Below are 22823 nucleotides of genomic sequence, written 5' to 3' on the forward strand. Positions count from 1 at the left end.
TTTGAAACAAGGTCTACATAGCTTTGTCTGTCCTAGAACACACTACATAGTTCAGGCTGGCCTCAAACTCACAGAGATCCTCCTGCCTCCTGAGGGCTGGTATTAAAGGCCTGTACCTTTCTACCTAAAAGGTTAATTTTTTTTTCTTTTAAATTGAGTTAGCTACCTTTTCTGGACTCTCAGGACTTATTCATGTATGACGTGTACCTCTTGACAGAGCATAGTTCCCACTCTTCGGGTAAGTGCCTTTACCCGGTGTCTACTGCAGGGTCTGCTGGTCTGAAAACCCCAGGAACACATGACTACTTCACACAACTTAGTTCAGCTAGCTTTAACTCTAAACGCCAGCCCTTTAGACATCTGAACTGGTCACCTTTATCAATCAGGGACACACAGTAGTGTCAGGCCTCCAGACTTCCTTTTTCAGTCCTGTAACAAACACTTGGAAGGCACCGCTGAAAGGAGGGAAGGTTCGTGTTAGCTTCTGGTGTCTGATGTCTGCTTCCGAGGCCTGATGGAGCCCTTGGGTTAAAGGCAAAGCGCGATATCATAGCAGGGGCTCTGTGTGGCAAAGCTGCTTGTCCCATTGTGGCCAGAAAGCATAAAGAAACAGACAAGAAAAGGTCAGGGCAGGCTGTGCCTTTCAAAGGCTTGACCCCGTTGACCAGCTTCCTCCATGTAGGCTCAGCCCTCCTGAGTGTCCATTTCTCAATATTTTGTTTAAATATCGAATCCATCCGAGGCTAGAAGGGAACATTGCTTAGGTCAATCCTAGGCTCCCCCTTTTCCTCAGAGGTTCCTCCTTTTCCCTAACAGGATTCATTGCACTTCCTGTGTTCCTAATGGGAACAGCCAGATGCCCCAATAGGTCATCTTGCTCAGTCACACACCCAACTCAGTTGACTCTCCTCTACCCATGATGCCAGGTAGAGAGAGATGAGTACCCTTCCATTACCTCCTTTATGACAGACATGAATGCTAATACCGTTTTCTCCATACGACCAGCACCCGGCACACAGGAAATGCATCTTTTGGGTTGAAGTATGTTGTAGGTACACAGCCTGGGTGGTTAGGACTACCTCTCCAGCTAAGCCCCTTGAAGCAGGTCCTGTGGTAGGCCAGGCCAGTGCGTACTCACTGAATAGCCTGTGCTCTCTTCAGAAGGTGCTGGACTCCAGGTGTTACGCTGCAGATCTGTCCCAGCCTAATGTATAGGAATGGCCTCTCTTTGGGTCACAGATGCCCAGAGAAGGTGTTGTTCTCTGTGCAGCTAAGTGGATAGGGCAGGATGACAGAAATGCTTGTTGCTTAGCAATGCACAGCCCGCTGTCCTCACAAAGGGAGGGACTTCCCTACCTCAGAGAAGACTGGCAGTCAAGACCCTAGCAAGGGAGTGCCCGGGGTAGTGGTGGGGTGAGGGGAGGGCTGTGTTGCTTTTGCCTTGGGGACTTCATGGACTCTGAGCCCTACCAGATTCCTTTGGAGATGAGACCTCACTTCCTGGAAAACAGATGAGGTTTTTCAAATCTTGACTATTTTGCCATCTCCAGAGATAATGAGGCTGTCTTACTGCTTCCGGTGTCCGCAGCAGGAACCTGAGCGCTGCCTCTGTGGTGAATCTCAGTGAGAGCCAGAGGACTCATCTGATATTTGTTTCTGAGCCAGAGACCCTTCTGATCAGCCCACTGAATTGCCAGCATCTCTGACTAGTGATTAACCATTGACATATTGCAAGTACAACAAGTCTCAGCCAAGATGCTGGCTGAGCTCTACCAGGTAAACAAAACAACCCAACCCAAGCTGTACTTCTGGACCAGCAACCCAAGGATGGTGGTATGCAACCCACAGACAATTTTCTTTCTTTCCTTTCTTTTTTTTTTTTTTTTAATTATTCACTACCTTCCAGATCTAGGTGCTGGTAAATTTTGTTTTAAAAATATTAAATATAATTAAGTGTATGTTCTTTATGAGCATAAACTGGAAGCTGGGTTTGACATGTATTCTATTTGGATAGTGTATCCATTTCAGGGAGATAACAGAGAATGGCAGTATGAGGGCCTGGGTTAGCTATATTAGTGACTTGGAAATCCTAAATTTAAGTTTTTTTATTTTTCCTCCATTTGAGAGGAATAAGCTTCCAGGATCTGTGTCACTCTGTGCTTGAACGTCTACACTAAGGGAGAGAGGCCACCCAGGGTAGCAGCCATTGCCAAGAACGCTTGAACACAGAGCCTTAGACACCTTCTGAGCCCGGTTTCACATATCCTAGACTGCCTGGCTGGGAGCCGACTGTCTCCAGGTTCCCACTGGGTTTCATTATGGCTTTGTTCTCTCCTGGGCTGCGTGCCCACAGGACCTCATGGGACTGCTTAAGAGAAATGTGGTGGTCCAGTAACAGCTGTACTAAGTCTGGGCTTTGTGGTACTGAGTAGCCCCAGAGAAGCACTGGCTTTTTCCATGGCACTGGTCCAGGGTCACCTCAGCCTCTGCTAACAATCCTAGTGTGCCCACCACTGTGGCCTGAATCCACTCCTAATGTCTTCTTCCGAACATACATCACCAACTCCTGTCCAAGAGACAGAATGCACCCCACACCAGAGCCCCAAGGACCCCCTCCCTACTACCTCCCCAAAGAGAAGAGCTGCTTGTACCCCTAGACCTGTTTCATGTTAATTGTGCAAGTTTCCTTGATTAACTTACAAGATTATCATGTTTCCTGTAAGTCCATCAGCAGTTCTGAAGTCACAAAGACAATACACAGAAGTCTATTCTCTGTAACCACCATCTGTCCCAATGCAGGCTCCGTGCCTAGGGTAGGTTTTCCTGTGAACTGTCAACTGAGGCTTTGTCACCTGGTTGGGAAGACTGGGAGGAATGTCAAGTCCCAGAAAAATCTCACTGTGTTCATGTCTCATTCCAGCAAGACAGATAGCAAGTGCCTATGTGTGATCTGTCACATCTGTGATGGGAACATCCAACATGTCCTCTCTCCTGTGAATCCCAGCCTCACTATTGATAATATACATACAAGAGAGTTTACATGTCAGAAATAACATGCCCAGTGCCAGAATGTTGGTGTTCACCAACGAGTCAGACATTCTCCAGGTAATGAGGTAACAGTTCTTTGCTAGGCCACCCTTCTGGAGTTTTCTCGGCTCCCTTTCTCTACACCACTACACCCTGCAGACTCTATGTAGAGAGTGCACCCCAAACTTGAACGCTTCTTACTTTCATCCCTCAGGGTGAGTGCTGCTCTCATTAATCTTTTCCTAACCTTTCTTCTGCCGTAGTGCTGACCCAGACATCTTGTCTTTCTTGTCTCGTTAGTGACAGCAGCTGCCTACTGACTCATTTCACTGTTTGTGTAAAAGATTTCTCCACAGTGGAACTGTATTGTCTTGCCACTGCCTTGCTGGCCATAGCTAAGACAGTGATAATTAAACACCTGTCAAGTGAAGAGATGAAGCCCTCATAATTTGTTCATTCGGTACAATTCTGTGTGACATGTGAGTCTGTTTTCCATTCTCGGTATGAAGGATTACAGGCTACATTTTAGAGGAGCCACTGTCTATGAAGCTGGACCATCGAAGAGAGCCAGTGGGCAAGCATAGTGGGAATGATGGAGAGGGGAAAGGAAACCAGGGAGAGACATGAGAGGTCCCAGGTAGGAAGGCCTTCCAAAGCAGGACCAGCAGGCATCCGGTTCCCATCAGCTGAGTGTGAGTGAGGTCCACATCTTCATGGCTACTGTCAATAGTCCCAGACTTGCCTCTCCTAAGGATGCCATGCCATCTTCAGAATGCCATTCAGGGGCTCAGGATACAGGGATTTGCGTGCATGAAACACCTTAGGCCACAGACAGGTACATTTCTCTATAATACAGGCAAATTTTTTCCAGCTCCTGTGTCATATTTTAAATTTCCCCACCTCTGTCACTGATGACCCCTCAGGGCACTGGTTGGAGAGGAGGAAAAAACACTGTAAGATAGAATTGTTCTCCAGGGAGTATTGTGCTCTGTGTAGGGACACCAAGATAGGCGGAATATCTGGCATCTCTGACAAAGGCCTTAGAGAAAAAGCATGGGTGGAAAAAAAACAGCAGCTGTGCTGTTGATAGAGCTGTTCAAGATGGAGAAAAATGAAGAGACACCACTGGGGTCATGACTACAGAGTGGGCATGTGGCATGTAACACACATGCCATGTCTGACTTGACAGTGACCATAACGTGAGCAGCTGGCAGGTGCGATGTGTGAGTTGTGTTTGACTGCCACCAGAGTGAGAGTTGTGTTTCCAGCCTCCCATCTGGAAACCTTCCAATGACCTCTAACATGTACAGTCCCCAACATGGCAAGCACGCATGTGCATGAGTGTACATGTATGTGTTGTGTGTATGTGTCGCATGTTTGTGATCCATATGAGCTTTTAGAAAACATATTTGGGCAAGATGTAGGTCCATAAAACAGTTACACTTTTTATTTAGAAAAGCCCCCAGGGAAATTTTAAGAGGCACAAAACTGCCCAGTGTCTTTGTTCAAGTGACTTCTTATACCCATTTGTAAAATTTGTGGTATTTGGTGTTCACCCATTTGCAAAATTATGGTGTTTATAAAATGATTGTTCTTCCAATTATGAAGCACAACAAAAAAATTAAAGTAAGATTCTGGAAAAATTTGATATTGCATTTATATCTACCATTAAATTAGTAGATACTTCCATGTGTAGTGGTGTGTGTGTGTGTGTGTATGTGTGTGTATGTGTGTGTGTGTATGTGTGTGTATGTGTGTGTGTGTGTATGTGTGTGTGTGTATGTGTGTGTATGTGTGTGTATGTGTGTGTGTATGTGTGTGTATGTGTGTGTATGTGTGTGTATGTGTGTGTGTGTGTGTGTGTGTGTGTATGTGTGTGTGTGTGTGTGTGTGTGTGTGTGTAGGAGGTAGACTTGGATGCTACTAACCTTAGTTCAGTTTCACTGAAACTGGAGCTCATGGGCCTGGCTCTCCTGGCTAGTCAATGACTCCACAGCTCTTTCTGCCTCTGCAGTACAGGAGTTATATGTGCACATTACCTTTCCCTGATTTTTTTTTTAAAACATGAGTGTTGAGGGTTCAAACTGGGGTCCTCAAGCTTGGCCTAGAGGAGCCATTTCCTCCACCCCAGTACCTAGCTGCGTTTTCCTTTTTGCAGTGTTGTGGGTTGATCAAGTGTCCTTGTGCTTGCAAAGCATGCGCACCAGCACTGGGCTATATTGCCAGCCCTTTGCATATACTTTTGATCTCCTTGAGTAGGACACTAGACTGGGAATTTGTTAAATTGAGGAAAATACATAAAAAAAAACTATAGATGATCTTTAAAATGCCCACATATTGATGAAACACTTGTGGAGAATCGAGTCTATCTCCTGAGCGCCGCTACATGGAACGCCTCTGCTGACCCAAGCTGGGTTCTCAGCCATCACTTGACCACACTCACATTTTTGTTTTCATTTCTTCCTCTTCTGCCTGGTTTTCCTTTTCAGCAGCAAGGACCTTGGAAGCAGCCTTGGGTTCCAGGTACTCAACAGTCCCATAACCGATCATAGCCAGACTCAAGACACCCGAGAGAATGTAGAGCTTAGTGCTCACACACAGAAATGAGCTGTATCCAAAGGCAATGACAAACCCTATGGCTTCCCCAAGGCGGTAGTTGGCAAAGGCAGGTTCTTTGTTCTCTTCAAACAGGACACCAAAAAGAGCTGTGGAGGAGAGACCAGAGTGACATGTTGTGCAAGACTCAAACAGGGCTGGAGAGATGGCTCTGTGGGTTAAGTGCCCTTGGGAAAGCATGAAAGCCTGAGTTCAGACTCCCAGTATCACAGAAAATGCCAGGTGCTGGCGTGCAACCCCAGTGCTGGGATAGAAGTGAGGAATCCTAGGGCATGCTAACCAGCTGACCTAGCTGAATGAGAGAGAATCTGTCTCAAAAAATAAGGTAGAGAATGACTAAGATAACGTTGCCTTCTGATGTCCACATGGATGCATACACATATGCATACATATATCACGAGAACACATACATGCGTACCACCCATAGACACGCAGACATACACAAAGACCTCAAACATGGTCCATTAGGATCCTGAACACGGGCTTTGCCGCTGCCAGTTTCCTTGGAAATATCTGGACGTTTTTCTTGCTAAAAGATAATAAAAGCACAGGATTATGCTGACAAGTCAGGTGATGTCTGGCAGTAGACACCACAGGAGGAGATACATGGGAGTCCCAGAGCACGAGATGCTGGAGGGAGCTGGCCAGTCCTCTAACGATGAAGGAACGAGAGCAAAGAGTCGAGTGTGTGTTGTGGAGTTTGTGACCCTGGGGAAGGACCATAGACTCAATCCAATTATAACCAAAGATTTACTGATTAGCTGCTAGCAGAATGAATAATCACTGAGTCAAATTTGAGATTTCCATGAGAAGGGGGTTGAGGGAAGGATTCTTAAAGGGGAAAACCAGGAGAAGACCTTCAGTATCTACTCAAGCAAGCAAAATCTGGCACGTTTTGCCGAGTGGTTAAGGCATCACTGTGCAAGGTGGGGTGCGGCTCCTCCCCAGCCCCCAGGACTAAGCAGAAGTCAGTTATGTTCATGGGACCTACATTTGTCCTCTCAGGGTACACCACCACCATTTGAGTAGTAGTATTCCAGTAGGTGATGCCCACCCCAAGTGCTTAGAGGTGAAGTCAAGGCCACTGCAAAGTTCCCAAACTTCTACTACTAGTTCTGGGACTTCTGTTTTTTTAATGTTCTCAGCAGTTTTGATTTTTTAATTTTATATTGACCCTTAGCACATGTGCCTGTGTGTATACATGTGTGTATGTGTACATGTGTGTGCGTGTGTGTGTGTGTGTGTGCGCGTATGCGTGTAGATGTGTGTATATATGTGAGCATAGGTGTATGAGTATGTGCATGTGTGTATGAGTGTGTATGTGTGAGCGTGTGTGTGTGTGTGTGTGTGTGTGTGTGTGTGTGTACGTGTGTGTGCCTTCATTCCTGAAAATTTCTGAGTGGAAGAGTCTGGCAGTCCGGCAGAGGGAATTTCACCCCAGGGTGAGAGAATCTGTGCTTATCTTGGTCTCCAGCCTGTGGTATTTTTGTTGGTCGCAGCAAACTTAAAACCCACACAGCCTGAAAACTGCTTCCTTTGCTTCCTGTGCTGGGGCGGGGCATTTTTGATAGGTGTGCATGAGAGCTAGGACCTTATTGCATGGCATGGATGAGTGGCAGGTGCGTCAGGGAAGGACTCAATGAGATAATGACAGACCAGGTGATCTTCCATGGTCTGTCCAGGCCCCAGACTACTGATCCAGCTCCATCCAGCTCCTACTCACACAACGCTTTTTCTCCCCAAGACCACCCTGAGGCCCCACATTGCCTCTAGAAACCCTGGTTGACTTCTCAGCATGACCCAAGATGAAGGGCTCTAAGATGGAGGACCTGGAGTAAAGAATACCAAGAGGGAAGGTCCTGGGATAGATGACACAGGATGGGGTGCCAAGAGTGGAACATTCTGGGTAGAAAGGTCCAACATGGAGGACCCTGGGCTGGAGGGTGCCAGACTGGGAGAGTAAGAACTCCAGAACTGATAACTATAGAGAGTCAGGGTGATCTATCTGGCAACTGGACCAGCAGAAATGGCCCTGTGCCTTCCTCTCTGCCAACACAGACAGTTCCATCGGAAGAGACCTTGTCACCAAATAGCCAAAGAAGCTAAGGATTTGGATGCATAGACAGAACTGCCATCTTCCCTTCAGGAATGCCTGTTAATCAAACTGGCCCTGAGGGAGAGTTGCCCAAGTGAGCTAAAACTACACAGACAAAGGAGGGGAAGGGATGTCCATTTGTCACATTACTAACAACCAGACAGACAAGAGAAGTCACATGGGAAAACAGGTGTCCACATCAGCAATGTCTAGATGGATGAGTGAGGGGGCATGGCAAGCAGGTGACCATCCCTGTCAAGTGCAAGGTGGCATCCAACACAGGCTCCTACAGCAGGAAATGGAGGCTTGTGGTAAACTGGGGGAATCCCACAATATCTGCCCTTTGTGAGCCACAGTGAATCCATTTCCTGCCAGCAGCCAGATCTCCCTGGTTATGAAAGATGCTCAGTACTGGCGGATTGGACACGGGCTCTGTGCAGACTTGATACTGCCTCTGCAATCTGTCTGTAAACTTAAGACTATTGTGAACTAACCTGTTTGCTTGCAAAGAGATTTGTTTTGCTCTCAGTCTCAGCCTGACCTGTCTGCCTCATCTATTCAGGGCACTCAGGTTTGAAATGACTTAGACACTGATTCTAGTCCTTAGATGAGGTGATGTGAGGAGCGAATGAACAGGCATCTCATCTGTTGGAAAAGTGGGTTAAATAAATGGAGCACCCAGAAGGAGTCAGACTTCATGCCCTTATGAACTTGAAAACAGCCCCTTCAAGCAGCTAACAGGGCAAAGTGTATTTTTAGATGAGACATGCTATGTCTTAAATGCACTGCTGTGGCATGTGAGGGTTGTTATAGCAACTACATCCATCCTCCCATCCTCCCTCAGCTGTCAGACTGAATGAGCAGACAGGCAGATATTCGATGCTGTGAGGCTGAAGTAATCCCTAGAGCCCTTAGGCTACCCAGCCCCAGAGAGAGGAGCAAGTGTCGAAGTCCTGTGACAGACTGTTAAACTGAGGGAGGATAAAAATGGTGACCCATATTTGCCACATCTGTCCCTTATGTGCTTCTGTGCATGTGTGTGCAGTCAGAGGCCAGGAAGGACATTGAACATCCTTCTCTAGCAGTCTGTTCTCCAGCTTCCACTCCTCTCCTCCAGGGCTGAGGTTACAGGATCTGTCCTGGGGATCTAGACTCAGGTCACATTCTGCTCATGCAGCAAGTGGACTTACCCACTATCCCATCTCCCCAGCCTCACACAGCACTGATCTTGACATGTGGCCAAAGCTACATGCAACTTTCCATGTTGTAAAGGAGCAGACATCCATTTGGATGCCTTTGTGTGGATGTGCTGTGCTGTGGGGACCTGGGTGGAGCCAGCTGCAGGGACTCTGCTCTCCACACTCCCCTCTGGGATGGCTGCAGGCACTGGCTTTCAAAGAAGCTGCTTCCCGAGAAACTGGTTTATCTTTTAACAAAAATTACACTCTTACCTGTACAAAAAAGATTGAAATTATCTCAATTTAAATTATCATCCCTTAATCAACAGTCATTGTTCAAGTTACTCACTGTATTTGGGTGTTCATCACACACACACACACACACACACACACACACACACACACATGCATATAGTTTTTAGTAATTTGCAGAGTTTAACAAAGATGCTCTTTGTGAGTTATTTCATGTCCATATAAAGAAAGGGAGCGTTAAGGCAATTATCCATATGTTGCAAGAGAAAGAAAACTGTTTTTGCTGCAATAATGTTAATCCTCTGTGGTGCTGGGGTGGGAGATAAAGCAGACTGTCCCAGTGCCTTCCTTGCTTCCATAAATACTGCTTCTGCAAATGCAGTGAGCTCATGTGACCAGCATGCAGAAAATAGGACTCCATGTGTGTTTCAGTGAACTCTGTTAGACCCGTGCAGGGTTCGATGCAAGTTTCTCTCTGGTGCTGACGGTATAAGGTGTCTAAAATTCCTATATGATCTGCCACGTCACTAGCTTATAGTTCTGGACTTCCAAGAAAAGCTAAAGTGAGTTTCTGATTACCCAACCTTAACACACACACACACACATACACACACACACACACACACACACTGAATCCATGCATTCCTATGAACAGGAGCCTGGCCCAGCCCATGAAACGTCTAGCTGTTTGTTCCTCGTTACTGACTGGATGCAGGGTACCATCCACACACAGCCTGTCATTAGGTTCAGTCTCCACTAAAGCCAACAGTGCTATGGACCCAGCTGGGCCTCTATATCCAGCCATTTTAGGTTTCCCTAGGGTATTTTTTTTTCCAGAGCATGGTCCTCAAGACCTATCTCTCTCTCACTCCCTGGGCTCCAGACCTGCCTTCTACTGGGGGCTTCTACTAGTCATACAAAAAGAGCTTGGATTGAACCCTGGTAGCGGTCTCCTGGCCTTGCTGCTACCCTCAAGGACAGCTGCCTGAGGGAGATGGAGGCCTTGTTAGCTTGTGCTGGGCACTTACCATTGTTTTGTGTCTGCCAGACAGCATCAGACATTCCCCAGAGGCCAGAGAGGATGAAGAAGACAGGCAGTTGGGTGGGCTTTGGGTGCCACAGCAGGAAGACCACAATGCAAGAGAAGTGAATGGCTGCCCCTGGTCAGAGGAAACAAGACAGAACATAGAGTGACTGTTCCTTCTGCTTGAGATGGACCTCGGGGAACCTGTGCTGGGACCCACCACCCGCATGAGTGTGCGTTCAGCCTCTCGAATGCTTTCATGCACTGCTCAGAAGCAGGGTGACAAAAGCTCTGGCGTGTGAGTGTATGACTGACTCTTAGGGAGGCTTCTAGGCTGTGAGGACCCCATCCCTTCTGTGTGGCTGGGCGACCCACAGTCTGTATCCCCTACAGTGTGAGCTAGGCTTCTAACTAGTTTGGAAACAATGAGAGAAGACCAGGAGAGATCGGAGCAGTGATATATCTGGACTTGTTCCTTTTATGGCAGATCCTTGTGAGAGGGAAGTGTGTACCTCCTTATGTTGGAGGAAGGCAGGAGGTGTTGGCACAGGGGGAGCAGCAGGGGGGCAGGAAAGCAAGCCCAGAGAGCTTCCCGTTTTGAGGCTCCTCTACAGCCCTCCCTGGCCCATGTCTGTGTATGCTTTCTTACGTAGTAGCACCTAGCACCATGTGCTCGTATGCCGCCTGTGTCTACTTACCCAGCGCATAGAGTGCGGCCCTGCCCGTGTGCTTGGAGATCTTCCCGTACAGCAGGGAGCACAGTGCAGTCATGGCTGAGAAGCAGATCATCACATAGCCCACAAAGTGGATGCCCAGGGCACAGGTCACATAAGACTAGGGGGAAGCATAGATATCCATTAATTGTGCTTACAGGTTCCAGTCTGACGCTGCCACATGACAGCTGACATGCAGATGTGGCCCAGGACCTGTATTTACACTGGCATGTAGGAGAGGGTCTGGTTGGACCAGAATGGTCAGGCATCTGGGAAAACCCCTTCCTATACATTCTTTGCCACAGATGTGGTACACACACTATTTTGCACAGTTCACAAGAACATTGACAGGTCTCATCACTTCCTATCAGGCCTAAGGATCCATGAAGGAGATGGAACATCCCTAGATGGCGGGAGGCCACTGGGCAGCCTCAACATTTGGCCTCTATTACTGGATGAATTGAGGACACAGCTCTTCGGTTGCTAACCTTTAATAAAGATAGAAGACTGATCCCCTTCCCCAGCTGAAAGAGCAGCATTGCTTGATAAACTCAGGACACCTAAATATTGCATGGGGCATCTATATCTGGAGATAGTTGCAGATTATGAAAATCCAGGTTAGGTTGGGTGGGTACAGACTGTCCTGCTCTTCTGAAGACTTATGGGTGGGGACAAGGTAGGAATATTCCTAGAGTGACGAGGAGGCAAGGCTTAGGGGTAGGGCCGAGGATGCAGCAATGATCCCAGCCTTGCCCTGCCTCCTGCATAAAGAAGTCTCCACCAGGGACTACCTGGAACAGGTGGCCCTCTCCCTTCTGAAGCACCAGGGGTCCTCAGAACAGCAGAACCCCGGGGACAGGCCCCTATAGAAGACAGTAGTTGTGATTGTGTCTGCCACTAGGAATGGCCCACTATATATGTCCACACTGCCTGTACTGCCCTAGGTGAGGGGACTTGTGTAAGCACAGAAAAACCAGGTGGGGGCACGAGCAAGAGAGCAGCAGGCCCCACAGGTTTCTTGACTGGAATACATGGTATGAAAGCTGGCATGGGGGAGGAATTCCAACACTACTCATAGATTTAACTCCTTCCCCTATGTTTAACAGCCGTGAGAATACAGAGGGAACCCCAGGTTAGCAGAACAGACATGGGTGTCACACACAGCTACTAACAGCTACCTCCTGCCAGCCTTGTTTTTTTCTAGAGAAGACAGCTGGCTAGCAGAAAGTCTTCCCTTCAAATAAGAAGTCATTAGATTAGATTCAGCTACTGTAGAACTGGGAAAACCATGAATTTGAATCCACCCAAGGATCCTGGGCCATTGGTTCTGGGACACCCTCAGGTCGCTTCAGGTATGACAGCATGAGCCCTGGGCTTCTCTACCTTTGTGTACTCTCCAGAGAGGAACCCTTGTTGGAACCCACTGTACAGTGGCAGGAACATCAGGAGGCACAAACGCTTGTCCCTAAACAGCATGAAGGTTGACAGTAACGTGGACCAGAGAGGTGGTGGTCTGGACTGCCTCTCTCCTTCGTTCTCAACTTTGTCTTCCACGGACTCGAGAAACACAGCTACCAGCAGGATAGCAAGGACACCGCAACCTAGAAGGACATGCGGACGGGTGTCAGTGGTACCTGGATCACATGTGTTCCACCCTTCCCCATCTCCATGGGACAGCTAGCCATAGGGTAGCTAGTGACAAGCTGCCCTTGATCTCATAGGTGCCAGGTCTATAGCTGACTTGGGGCTTGCTTTCACTTGAAGCCCACCACAGCAGGCCAGCATTGCCATCACCCACGGAGGATGAGCATGCTTTTAAAGAAAAGAAAGACAAAAGTCCCCCAAGACAGATGATGAGAACTTTGTGTCGGTCAAAGAGGGATATGGAAATCTACTCATGCATTGAACACCCTGAAGGTCCCGGCAGATGTGCACTGTTGGCCGACAGGCAGACCTCAGAGAGGGATGTGCTTTGTGGGACAGTTCACAGAGGGCACCAGGGTTCCTGGGACCTTTCGTTGCATTTGGACTTTGAACCATGTAAATAGGCTATCTGTGAGGGGTGGGGTGGGGGGAAGAAACAAAACAAGAATCTAAAAGTATTCATTTCACCCTGGACATTCTGTTCATCAATAACCAAAATGTACAGACTCAATAAATCTTTCTTTACTCTCTGCCCACCTTACTTCTTCAGCCAGCTCCATCCTCCCCTGCACAGGAAACAGATATTCATGTAGGTGTTTTGACTCTAGTGATGAGAGGTACTTTTGTAACATCTTTTGAACACTGATATTCTCATTTCTGACAGGGCAGTTCCCCAGGGATGGAGGTCTCCAAACTCCGGGTATGTGATTCACTCTGAGGGTGTGGGTCAGGCTCACCCTGGCTGTGTCCTTTTCCCCTTTCGCTCACGGTACCAACAACTTACTCCTGGTGCTCTTAAAAATGACATGATTGTCTCTTGTCTGTCTCACCAATTCCTTTTCCCATCTCAGTCACAGGCTCTTCTGTGGACACTGACGTAGGTTGACTATGTCACTGCGCTCCAACCTCACTGAACTGTGGGATTTATGAAGCCACATCTCCTGCCTAATGTTTGCAGAGATGGTCTACCCAGTCTAAGTGCCCGTCACAGAAACCCCCTCCTTAGGACACTTAAACCCAGAAAAGTCCGGATCCCTTCAAAGCTTTCTATAACTCAGCCCAGTAGGTTCCATAGACATCTGGCTGGGGTGGATATGAGAAAGCACAAACCAGGACCCCTTGCTGTCCTCATTGCCACAGCATTGTAAGCAGGATAGCTACTAAGCCCATGTATAGATTGCAAAGAAGCTAGAAACTCAGAGGCCACTTGTGGTACCCACCTCCCACCTCCTTCTCTGTCTTCCACCTCATCCTCATCCTAGAACAATGCACCCCCATAATTGCATGGGGCTTTGTTGGACGGCACTGCCACTGACTTTGCTGTGAGGTCAGCACCTGAGATTGGTCCTGTCCTGTAACTGGCAGGGCTTTTGCTTTATTTGTTAAAGCACAAACACAGCCTCCCACTATCGCAAATTATACCATGCATTCTGCATGTTTGGGGAAATCACAAGGGCTGACACACCCACAGTGCAATGAGAAACCATTGTCCTGGGTGACTGCCTTCGTGATCACGGCGTCTCTCGTGCCAGGGAAGGGTGGCCGGGGTTTCTATGGAGAATGTTGGTTTATGGGCTGGAAAAGGACCTTTTCCACACTAAGAGGTTGGACACTTGTACATACTGGTGTAGATGCCCAGCAGGGTGTAGATCAGTTGCTGGGAGGGGTGATGGGTGTTGTTGGTGGCCGCTGGACCCATCAGGCAGTCTTTGGCTCCACAGGACGTGAGCTGCTCCTCTGGGATGGCCTCTATGAAGTTGGAATCAAGAAGATGAGGTAAGGATTCTAAAGGCCTAAGGCCAAAATCGGCGGTGAAAGTGTCATTACCCATGGCAGGTGATTTCATGATTTTTCTTTTTTTTTTTTCAAAAAATGAATGCTAGTTCCTCTATGTGTTAAAAAACAATGTGTGTGGGGCTGGAGAGCTGGCATGGTAGTTACGAGGACTGGTTCCCTGCACCCACAGTAGCACACAACTGTCTAACTGCAGCTCCAGAGAAGCTCATGCCTGCTCTGGACTCTGAAGGCACTGCATGCACATGGTGCACAGACATACATGCAGGAAAACCACCTGTACCCATAAAATAAATCATTCATATATGTGTGCATACATATAGACATATGTACGCATGCATATAGATGAAGAGAGTTGTTTGAGTGATAAATACATTCCTAACCCCCCCTCTATCTCTCTCCTTCCTCTCTCTCTCACACACACAAGTTGGAACTACTATGATAGTGTTGTCAGCTTATCAATATCTAGAATCATGTAGGAGACAAGCCTGTGGGCACATCTCTGAAGTGTGAGGGACTATTGTCTAGATTAGGGTAGTCTCTGGGCATGCCAGTGGGGGTATTACTTCACTACTGATGGACATGGAGACCTGGCTGTATCTAAGCGAAGTCCATGGCCTTTCTTTCACCTGGTGTGATACAGAGACTAGGTTTGTCTTCAGTTTGGCTGAGTGACAGTGTTCACGCACAGGACCCCACGTGTGCCTTGTGTCTTCCCTGCCTGGGACACACAGTCATCATGAGGGGAGGAAGTGGGTGGGTGTCTTCTGAGCTTCGTATCATCAGAGCCAGGGTAGAGGAAGGAAATCATCCCGATCCAGAGCCTGTCACTTCCAGAAAGTTCTGCTGTAAGAATGAAAGGCTGACATCCTCCAGCCGGAATGCCGATATGAAGGAGATGCTGGCTCCGCGACCAGCCATGAACATTCCCTGTGGCTCAGTTTTGCAGGAAAATGAGCCAGGTAAATTCTTTTTAGCAACCCTACGGACCCATTCTACCTATGTAGAAGTCTGGGAGTGCTCGTTTCCCCACGACACCTGAAGGGACTCTATCCAGGTCTCAGACATGTCTCTGGTAGGCCTTACCCTTCTCCCTCTACCTTGCTAAAAAAAAAACCATTAGACTACATTCCTAAAGCTAGCCCCCCCCCCAGGTTTATTTCCTTATTTGGCCACTTCCTCCTCCTGAGGCTGACTGCCAAGGTCCAGTTATCAAAGTATTGAAGTCCAGCAACCAAAAGCCTCCTCTGGCTCACCTAGTTAACATGCCCAATTAAAATTAAACACCTCATCCTAACATGGGGTTTCCCATTCTACCTTTCTAAACCGCCATTGCCTATGGGCCACATGTCTCCTCTCTATCTAGAGTTGGGCCTTTGCCGCATCCCTCACTCTGGGACAAACACCCCTTCCCCTCTCCCTTGCCTTTTTCCTTACCTCTCTCTTGCTCTCTGCTCTTTCTCCCTCTTCCTCTACCTCCTGTCTTTGTCCCTTATCCCTGCCTTCTGTCCCTCTGGGGCAAATCTCCTTTGTGCTGTGAGCATGGTTTGGGGGTGTCTCAGGTGACTCTGAGGTTGCCTATAACACCCTTTCCCAAAGGGTTTCCCAACCTCCACAGGGTACCTGTGGAAAAGGCAACTACTCAGCCTCCCGGTTGTCCCCAGAGGCGCAGGACCACCTGCCTTCACAGGAAGGACAGGCATTTAGATGGAATTGGGGACCGTATGTAGCTCCCATGGAGACCTGGCTATGCCTAAAGTTATTTAGCCCCCACTCTTTACCTTGCCTGGACATCTTGCCAAACACCAGCGAGGAAATCAGGTTGCCCCACACTCCAGAAGATTGGAATACAAGAAAAAAGATGCCGAAGTACTGGTTCACCACATCCTTGCCAAGCTTGCCCACTTTTTCCGCTTGCAGATTCCCCATGGTGGTGAGGTAGGTACCCTGAGCTGACCACAGAGGGGCTGCACCCAGGCCCAGCAAGATGGAGGTAGGGATCAGGGTGTACCTGCAGAAAGACCCAGCAAATATGGATAAAGAGATCAGTGTGTGCCTACATAGGCCACTGACCCCCTCTGCCCTGCTCTCAAAATCTGAGGGAACAAGGAATGGGTCATTGGTTGCTTGCTGGCTGAATCTTCCTGAGAATCATCTCCATCAGATGCTCTATTACCATTAGAGCCATGAAGACACCTGTGTGTGTGAAGGCAGGGGCCCAGGAGAAATCCCAAGTCAAGGAAAGGGTTACCACTAGGGTCAGGAGCAAGAGAGGGAGGCAGCTGGGACCCAGGGAAGGCCTACACACACTGGGAATGGCCAGCTAGAGGGGCTGTACCAGTTGGCATGGAAGTTGCCCAGGGAGAAGACCACATAGCAGCACATGGAGCCCACGATGGTCCACTTGCAGCCACACCTCTTGATGAGGACAGGAGGGAGGAACATGGAGGACAGCAGCACAGAGGCATAGAGTGTGCTGAGCGTCGCCACCCCCAGGCCTTGCTCACTGTAGAGGCTGCTCTGTGGATGAAAGACAAGCCATCAGAGGAGGGGACAGTTGAGGGAACTGGGTGGGGTGAGGAGACAAGATACGGCTGAGTGCTGGCCCCAGGCTCAGGGCCACCTCAAACCTTGAGCCACCAGATACCAGCCTTCCCACACAAGGACACTGCAGTAAAGATAAATAAAGCCAGCTTCAGCTTCTGACTTCCAGGGAGGAGGCAGCTAGGCATTAGAAATGGTCACTGGGAGGCCTTCAGGGCTTCCAGCTTCAAAGCTAAGGTGAGAGGAATCCATGGAAGGTGGGAGGAGTTGGTGGGGAGGTGGGAGGAGTCGGTGGGGAGGTGGGAGGAGTCCGTGGGGAGGTGGGAGGAGTCCGTGGGAAGGTGGGAGGAGTCCGTGGGAAGGTGGGAGGAGTCCGTGGGAAGGTGGGAGGAGTCCGTGGGAAGGTTGGAGGAGTCCATGGGAAGGTGGGAGGGAAGCCTGGGGAAGACATGCTCAAAGCAGAGACAGAGCATTCACCAGCCAGAGTCCTGCACTACACAGTGAGGGAGGGAGGAGAGGAGGGAGAGGGGGAAGAGCAGGAGAGCTACCTTCTCCCCACCCCCATCCTGGCTCCCTGCATTATCCTACCTGTCCTCTTCCATGTCCTGTGCACATATGGGTCAGTCACACCCAACATACACTCCAGCCAGTCCCTAAGATCCTTACAACCTGATAGATGGAATTGGAATCGATCATATTCCTCCTAAAGGTGGGTTACCTGGAGACTTCAAGTATGAGTAGCTAGAAACATGGTTGAGGCTGGCCCTTTTAAAAGCAGTTTTGCCCTGGGTGCTTCACTTGCACCTATGAGCTTGCCTGCTTTGCATTTGAAAACCTGACAGTACCTGTCAATCTTGGGATTTCTCTGCCACCCATATTAACACAGTAAACTAGGGGAGGGACATTTGTGACTTATGGTTGCTTCTGACTGCAGACCACTGAAAATGAGGGCAGGCATCAAAATCTAAAGTGGGGCCAGAATTTTAGAAGCTACTGACTTTTTCCACATGAGTACCTCTACTCAAGTGCCTGGACCAGCGTATGCTAGACAAGTTCATCCATGCAATATACATATAAAAATAAGTACATGCATGTTGCACTGTTAGACCTAATTACATAAACATTACAATATCCTTTCTATTAGGCCAAGGGAGGGCTGGGATGTGCTTTCCACTAGAGGGCCATGCAGGGCTGCGGTGACTCAAGAGTCCACCACCTTCAGCTGGTGAGTGCACAGGAGCTGTCGGAAACCACAGAGCAGGCAACAGCATTGAGCTGGTAGCACATGAAACCCTGTCTTGAGAGAAAAGGAAGGAGGAAGGGGAGGGGGTGAGAAAACAGAAAGAGACAGAGACAGAGAGGGAGGGAGTAAGGGAGGGAGGGAGGAGGGAAGGAGGGAGAAGCAGAAGACAAAAGAAAGAAAGAAAGAAAGAAAGAAAGAAAGAAAGAAAGAAAGAAAGAGAAAGAAAGAAAGAAAGAAAGAAAGAAAGAAAGAAAGAGAGAATGAGAGAGAGAGGAAGGAAGGAAGGAAGGAAGGAAGGAAGGAAGGAAGGGAGAAAAGAAAGAGGGAGGGAGGAAGAGAGACAGAGAGATAGACAGATGAAAGGAAAGGGAGGGAGGCAGGGAAGGAGAGAAGGAGGAAGAGATTGGTCCTGCTTTTACTGTAGTTACCACAGGAAAAGCTGTCAGATCATCCCCAGGCCCACATGACCTAGAAGCGCATGACCCATGCACCTCTTGGAGATAGCTACTTGGTTTTCATGCACACTCAGACTTGAGCAAGGAGGATTCCACAAACATTCAAAGTGCAGATGATTTTGTCGCAAGTTCATGATTCGCTTAACGCTTTAGTAAGGTCAAATGAGGATCAGCAAAGTCACATTTTCTGCCCAACCACAAAGCCACTCAAAGACAGTGTCCGGTCAGTCTTCAGCCAACCTTCTTCTTGCCCCAGGGTCACACACTCCCGGGCTGTGGAGCTCTCGTGTCACTCTGGAGGAATGTGAGCAAGCCTTAATCTTGTTTGGCTTCATTTGAAAATAAAAAACTGTTCCAGGGTGTTGTGTGCCTCTCTCTCTCTCTCTCTCTCTCTCTCTCTCTCTCTCTCTCTCTCTCTCTCTCTGTGTGTGTGTGTGTGTGTGTGTGTGGTGTGGTGGTGTGAACTGGATAACATGAGGGGTGTATCTCTTACCTGCAGATTCTGCAGGCCCCCGTAGGCAGTGAAGAGCAGGAGGAATCCACAAGAAACCACCAGAACATTCTTCAGGCTCCTCTCCATTATGCCGACAGGTTGTTAGTACCAGTGGATGTCAGAGAGTGAGTGCTCTTCCAGCTCCCTAAGAGAAACCAATTGGAACATGGGAAATAGTGCTGGTACCAAACATCATCCCTGAGTTAGGAGTAGGCTGGACATTAGGTATTAGTGCTCTATCTATAGTGGCATTAGATAGTTAGGGCTTATGCATGCCTGAGTCTACCTTATGCTTGCTCTCTGGGAAGGGTTACGGCTCTTATCAGCTCTTCTGCATTTTTCTCCCTGTTACTTTCAGAGAGGAATGACCCATTCTTGTACATTTGATTTGACAAGTACCTCATATGTCCAGAGAAGTTGCCAGCGGTGTAGACCACAGAATGTTCTTCTGTCCTGAAGAACAAAGCAGAAACCACTAACTTTTAGAATGCCCATCCAGCTCCTGAAAAACATTTAATGTGATACTCTCCAGGGTCAAAGACTTAGAAGTGCAAAGACAGGTGATTTCACAATGTTGCGATGATATTTCAAGCGACAGGGTATGGTAATTCATCACATGCAGAGAGCAATTTTATAGGTACCATTTCATGTGTAGTAATTTGCATTTGAAATGTTAGACCCATTATAAGACAGCAAAGGCCAGGATTTCAGCCCAGAGCTGTGCCCGTTGACTCAGCAGCTGCCAATCATGGGTGGCCACTGAGTTCTTAAGGTATAGCTGACACTCGCTGTGGAACTGAATTTGGATTTCATCTAGTTAATTAGCATTAAAAATTCAAGTGGGCAAGTGTTGGACAGGCCAGATCCAGTGTCAAAGAGCATTCTACACACAGTGTACAAGTAAAATAAGAAACACTCATGCTGGACATGGTGGTAGATGCCTATAATTCTAGCACTCTGAAGGCAGAGGCAGGCAAATCTCTATGAGTTTGAGGCCAGCCTGGTTCACATAGAATTGCAGGCCAACCAAGGCTACATAATGAGACCTTGTCTCCAAAAGCCATCTTCTATCCAGTTGTTAGTAAAACTAATTGTTCTTAGACTGTTCCCAAGGTGCTGTGTCTTTGGCCATTTCTGCTAAGTGTGGACCAAGCAAGTGAATCCTCACAGCCTTGGTAACTTGAATAACCTCCCATAATGGAGAAAAGGCTCTTGTAGCTTAATTGGTTTCTATGAAAAGACAAGCCTTGTAGAAGTCATTGGTTTAAATATTGACTAAGCAAGGGTTATTACACTGATACACACATGAGAACAACACTATGCACTAGCAGGATATGGAGGCAGGAAGAGATGGTCCAGTCAGTGAAGCACTTACCTCACAAGCTTGGGGGCCTGAGTTTCACCCCAGTCCATGTTAAAATACTGGGCATGGTGAGAAGTTATAATGCCAGGGATCAGGAGGTGGAAAGAGGAGAGAGAGTCCCTGGGACTTGCTGGCCAGCTGGTCTAGCCTAATTGGTGAACTCCAAACCAATGAGAAAGCCTGTCTCAAAAGGGTTAGACAATATGCCTGAGGTTGTCCTCTGGCTTCTATGGGAGGCTGTGAAAGACCAAGAGGCTAACAGCATAGAGAACGGTGGAACCACCCAACAAGTGCCAGTAAGATGGGGTGAGTGAGAGGAACATTTAAAGGGGAATAATACTTGGCATCATGTAGACTTTCACACACTAACCCTGCTATCTGCTAATGAAGTTTTAGCTTCATTTAGTGATTTTTTTTTTTTTTTTGGTGATGCTTTAGGCAATATTCTCATCTGTGTCGAGGGGGAATTTTGAAATGGGAAATACTGTTCAAAGTCTACAAGAGATGGGTGTTAGGTACAGTCTTCTTGAGGCCAGAATCAAGGGTGCCCTTGTTGTCCCAGATCCTGATTGCTCCCCTCACTGGCTGACACATCCCTGCAGACCTATACTTGGATGGGAGGAGAGGGGACCAAGCTGTGTATTGGAAACAGCAGTGAGACCCTGACCCAGGGCTAAGCTCCCTAGGCTGAAGCTCTTAGACACAAACAACACAAAAGTACTGGTCATCATGCCAAGCTCTCAGTTAGCATCTGCCTTGGGGTTTCCATTGCTGTAATAAAACACCAGGACCAAAATCAACTTTGGGAGCATGGTGTTTTGAATACGAATGACCCCATAGACTCATATATTTTAATGCTTAGTCACCAGAGAGTAGCACTACTTGATAAGGATTAGGAGATGTGGCCTTGTTGGAGGAAGTGTGTCACTGCGGATGGGCTTTGAATTTTCAGAAGCCCAAGCCAGGTATAATCTCTCCTCTCTCTCTGTCTCTCTCTCTCTCTCTGTCTGTGTATCTGTCTGTCTGTCTGTCTCTCGCCCCCCTCCCTGCTGCCTGTGTGTGGATCCAGATGTAGAATTCTCACCTACTTCTCCAGCACATGTCTGTCTGCATGCCTCCATGCTCCCCACCTTGAGAGCAATGAACTGTGCGCAAGCCCCAATTAAATGCTTTCTTTTTTTAAATAAGAGCTGTCATGGTTGTGGTGTCTCTTCACGGCCATGGAACACTAAGGATGGTTTAGTTACCCTTACAACTCTCAGCTCATACTCTATCACTGAGGGAAGTCAGTGCAGGAACCTGGAGGTAGGAGCTGAAGCAGAGCCATAGAGGAACACTTGCCAGATTGTCCCTTCTCACTTGCTGAGTTTGCTTTCTTTTACATCTTAGGACCAACTTCCCAGTGGCAGCAACACTACAGTGGGCTGAGCACTCCCACACTGGTCATCCGTCAAGATGATACCCCACAGACCTGCCTCCGGGCCAATCTTATGACAGTTGATAAACCAAGAAAACCACAACAGCCGGATGAGTACCCACATGGGGCATGAGAGAAGCCATGATCTTACAGATGAGCTCAGACAGGAGACCACTTAACAGAGAGCAAATGAAGGACCAAGTGCTTCACAAGGACCTCAGGGAGAAAATGCCCTTTAACCTTAGGACTCTGGCTCGTATAACTAGCCAGCCATTGGGGGACCACTGTTTTTGCCTCTGCCCAAAGCAGTGACTTTGAGATTCGCAGGTCCCTTAAATCAGTAAACTCCCTGCTGAGATGCCTAAGCAATAGCTTGCTTGCTCTTTTAGGGCAAGTGCCCATGTGAGCATGCTACTGTTAGTTTTCTTGGCATTTAAATATGAAATCTAAAAGCAGCACCAAATGAATGATCATTGGTTCTATTTATTTTCTGCAGGAAAATGAAACACGCGTACTCAGAGAATGGGGGTTACCACTCACTTTAGGAATTCTGGAACTCTTACGCTCTAGGAATAGGCATACTCCGTGCCTCCGCCTCTATCCCCTTAGCAATTTGTATCCATGCATCTGCAGCTCAGAAAGGTGTTTCCTCTTAGTATTGTGTGCCTGCCACCTCAGAGCTGACTGCCAACCCCACGATGTATAGCAGCAAAAGTCTGGCTAAGCAAATGGCTTCCTGAGAGAGATTGCCTGGACATGGTATTATTCCTCCGTAAGGCACAGCCAGAGCCATTCCAGTAAAAGTGAGGTCCTTCAGCTATTTTCTGTGACTTTGCAGAGAGCCCATCTTACAACAGACAGTAGAAACTGCCCTCACCCTCCCACTACTGATGAATCCCATGGGGCCCCAGGTCAGCAGAGATTGTGATCACCTGGGAATCTAGGTCTTGCTGTCTTTCAGAGGT

At 48.1% G+C, this 22823-nt stretch overlaps 1 protein-coding gene, 1 long non-coding RNA gene and 1 other non-coding gene across 14 annotated transcripts in view; 1 reads left to right on the forward strand and 2 right to left on the reverse strand.

Annotated features, from left to right (window-relative positions):
• The window catches only part of Unc93a (unc-93 homolog A), a 32585-nt gene that overhangs the window by 6837 nt on the left and 2925 nt on the right, over positions 1-22823 (reverse strand). For 6 of the 12 annotated variants that reach the window (XM_031353130.1, XM_031353127.1, XM_031353128.1 and 3 more), the window contains 9 exons: positions 19478-19531; positions 19079-19223; positions 16682-16863; positions 16125-16354; positions 14173-14298; positions 12289-12506; positions 10891-11026; positions 10197-10328; positions 5471-5732 (listed from right to left, as the gene is read on the reverse strand). In XM_031353130.1, the coding sequence (XP_031208990.1) occupies positions 5471-5732; positions 10197-10328; positions 10891-11026; positions 12289-12506; positions 14173-14298; positions 16125-16354; positions 16682-16863; positions 19079-19165 (1373 nt within the window). In that variant the 5' untranslated portion in view covers positions 19166-19223; positions 19478-19531. The other 6 variants (XM_031353131.1, XM_031353137.1, XM_031353133.1 and 3 more) reach the window with 6 other exon arrangements.
• On the forward strand, positions 1090-22321 carry LOC116078147. The gene is made up of 5 exons (XR_004113437.1): positions 1090-1776; positions 13214-13249; positions 14271-14325; positions 19085-19203; positions 21831-22321. It is a non-coding gene; the product is annotated as an uncharacterized LOC116078147 (long non-coding RNA).
• Positions 13928-14089, reverse strand: LOC116079486. Its single transcript, XR_004114029.1, has one exon. It is a non-coding gene; the product is annotated as a U1 spliceosomal RNA (small nuclear RNA).

Source organism: Mastomys coucha, unplaced genomic scaffold (genome assembly GCF_008632895.1).
Source record: "Mastomys coucha isolate ucsf_1 unplaced genomic scaffold, UCSF_Mcou_1 pScaffold5, whole genome shotgun sequence".
Lineage (NCBI taxonomy): Eukaryota > Metazoa > Chordata > Mammalia > Rodentia > Muridae > Mastomys > Mastomys coucha.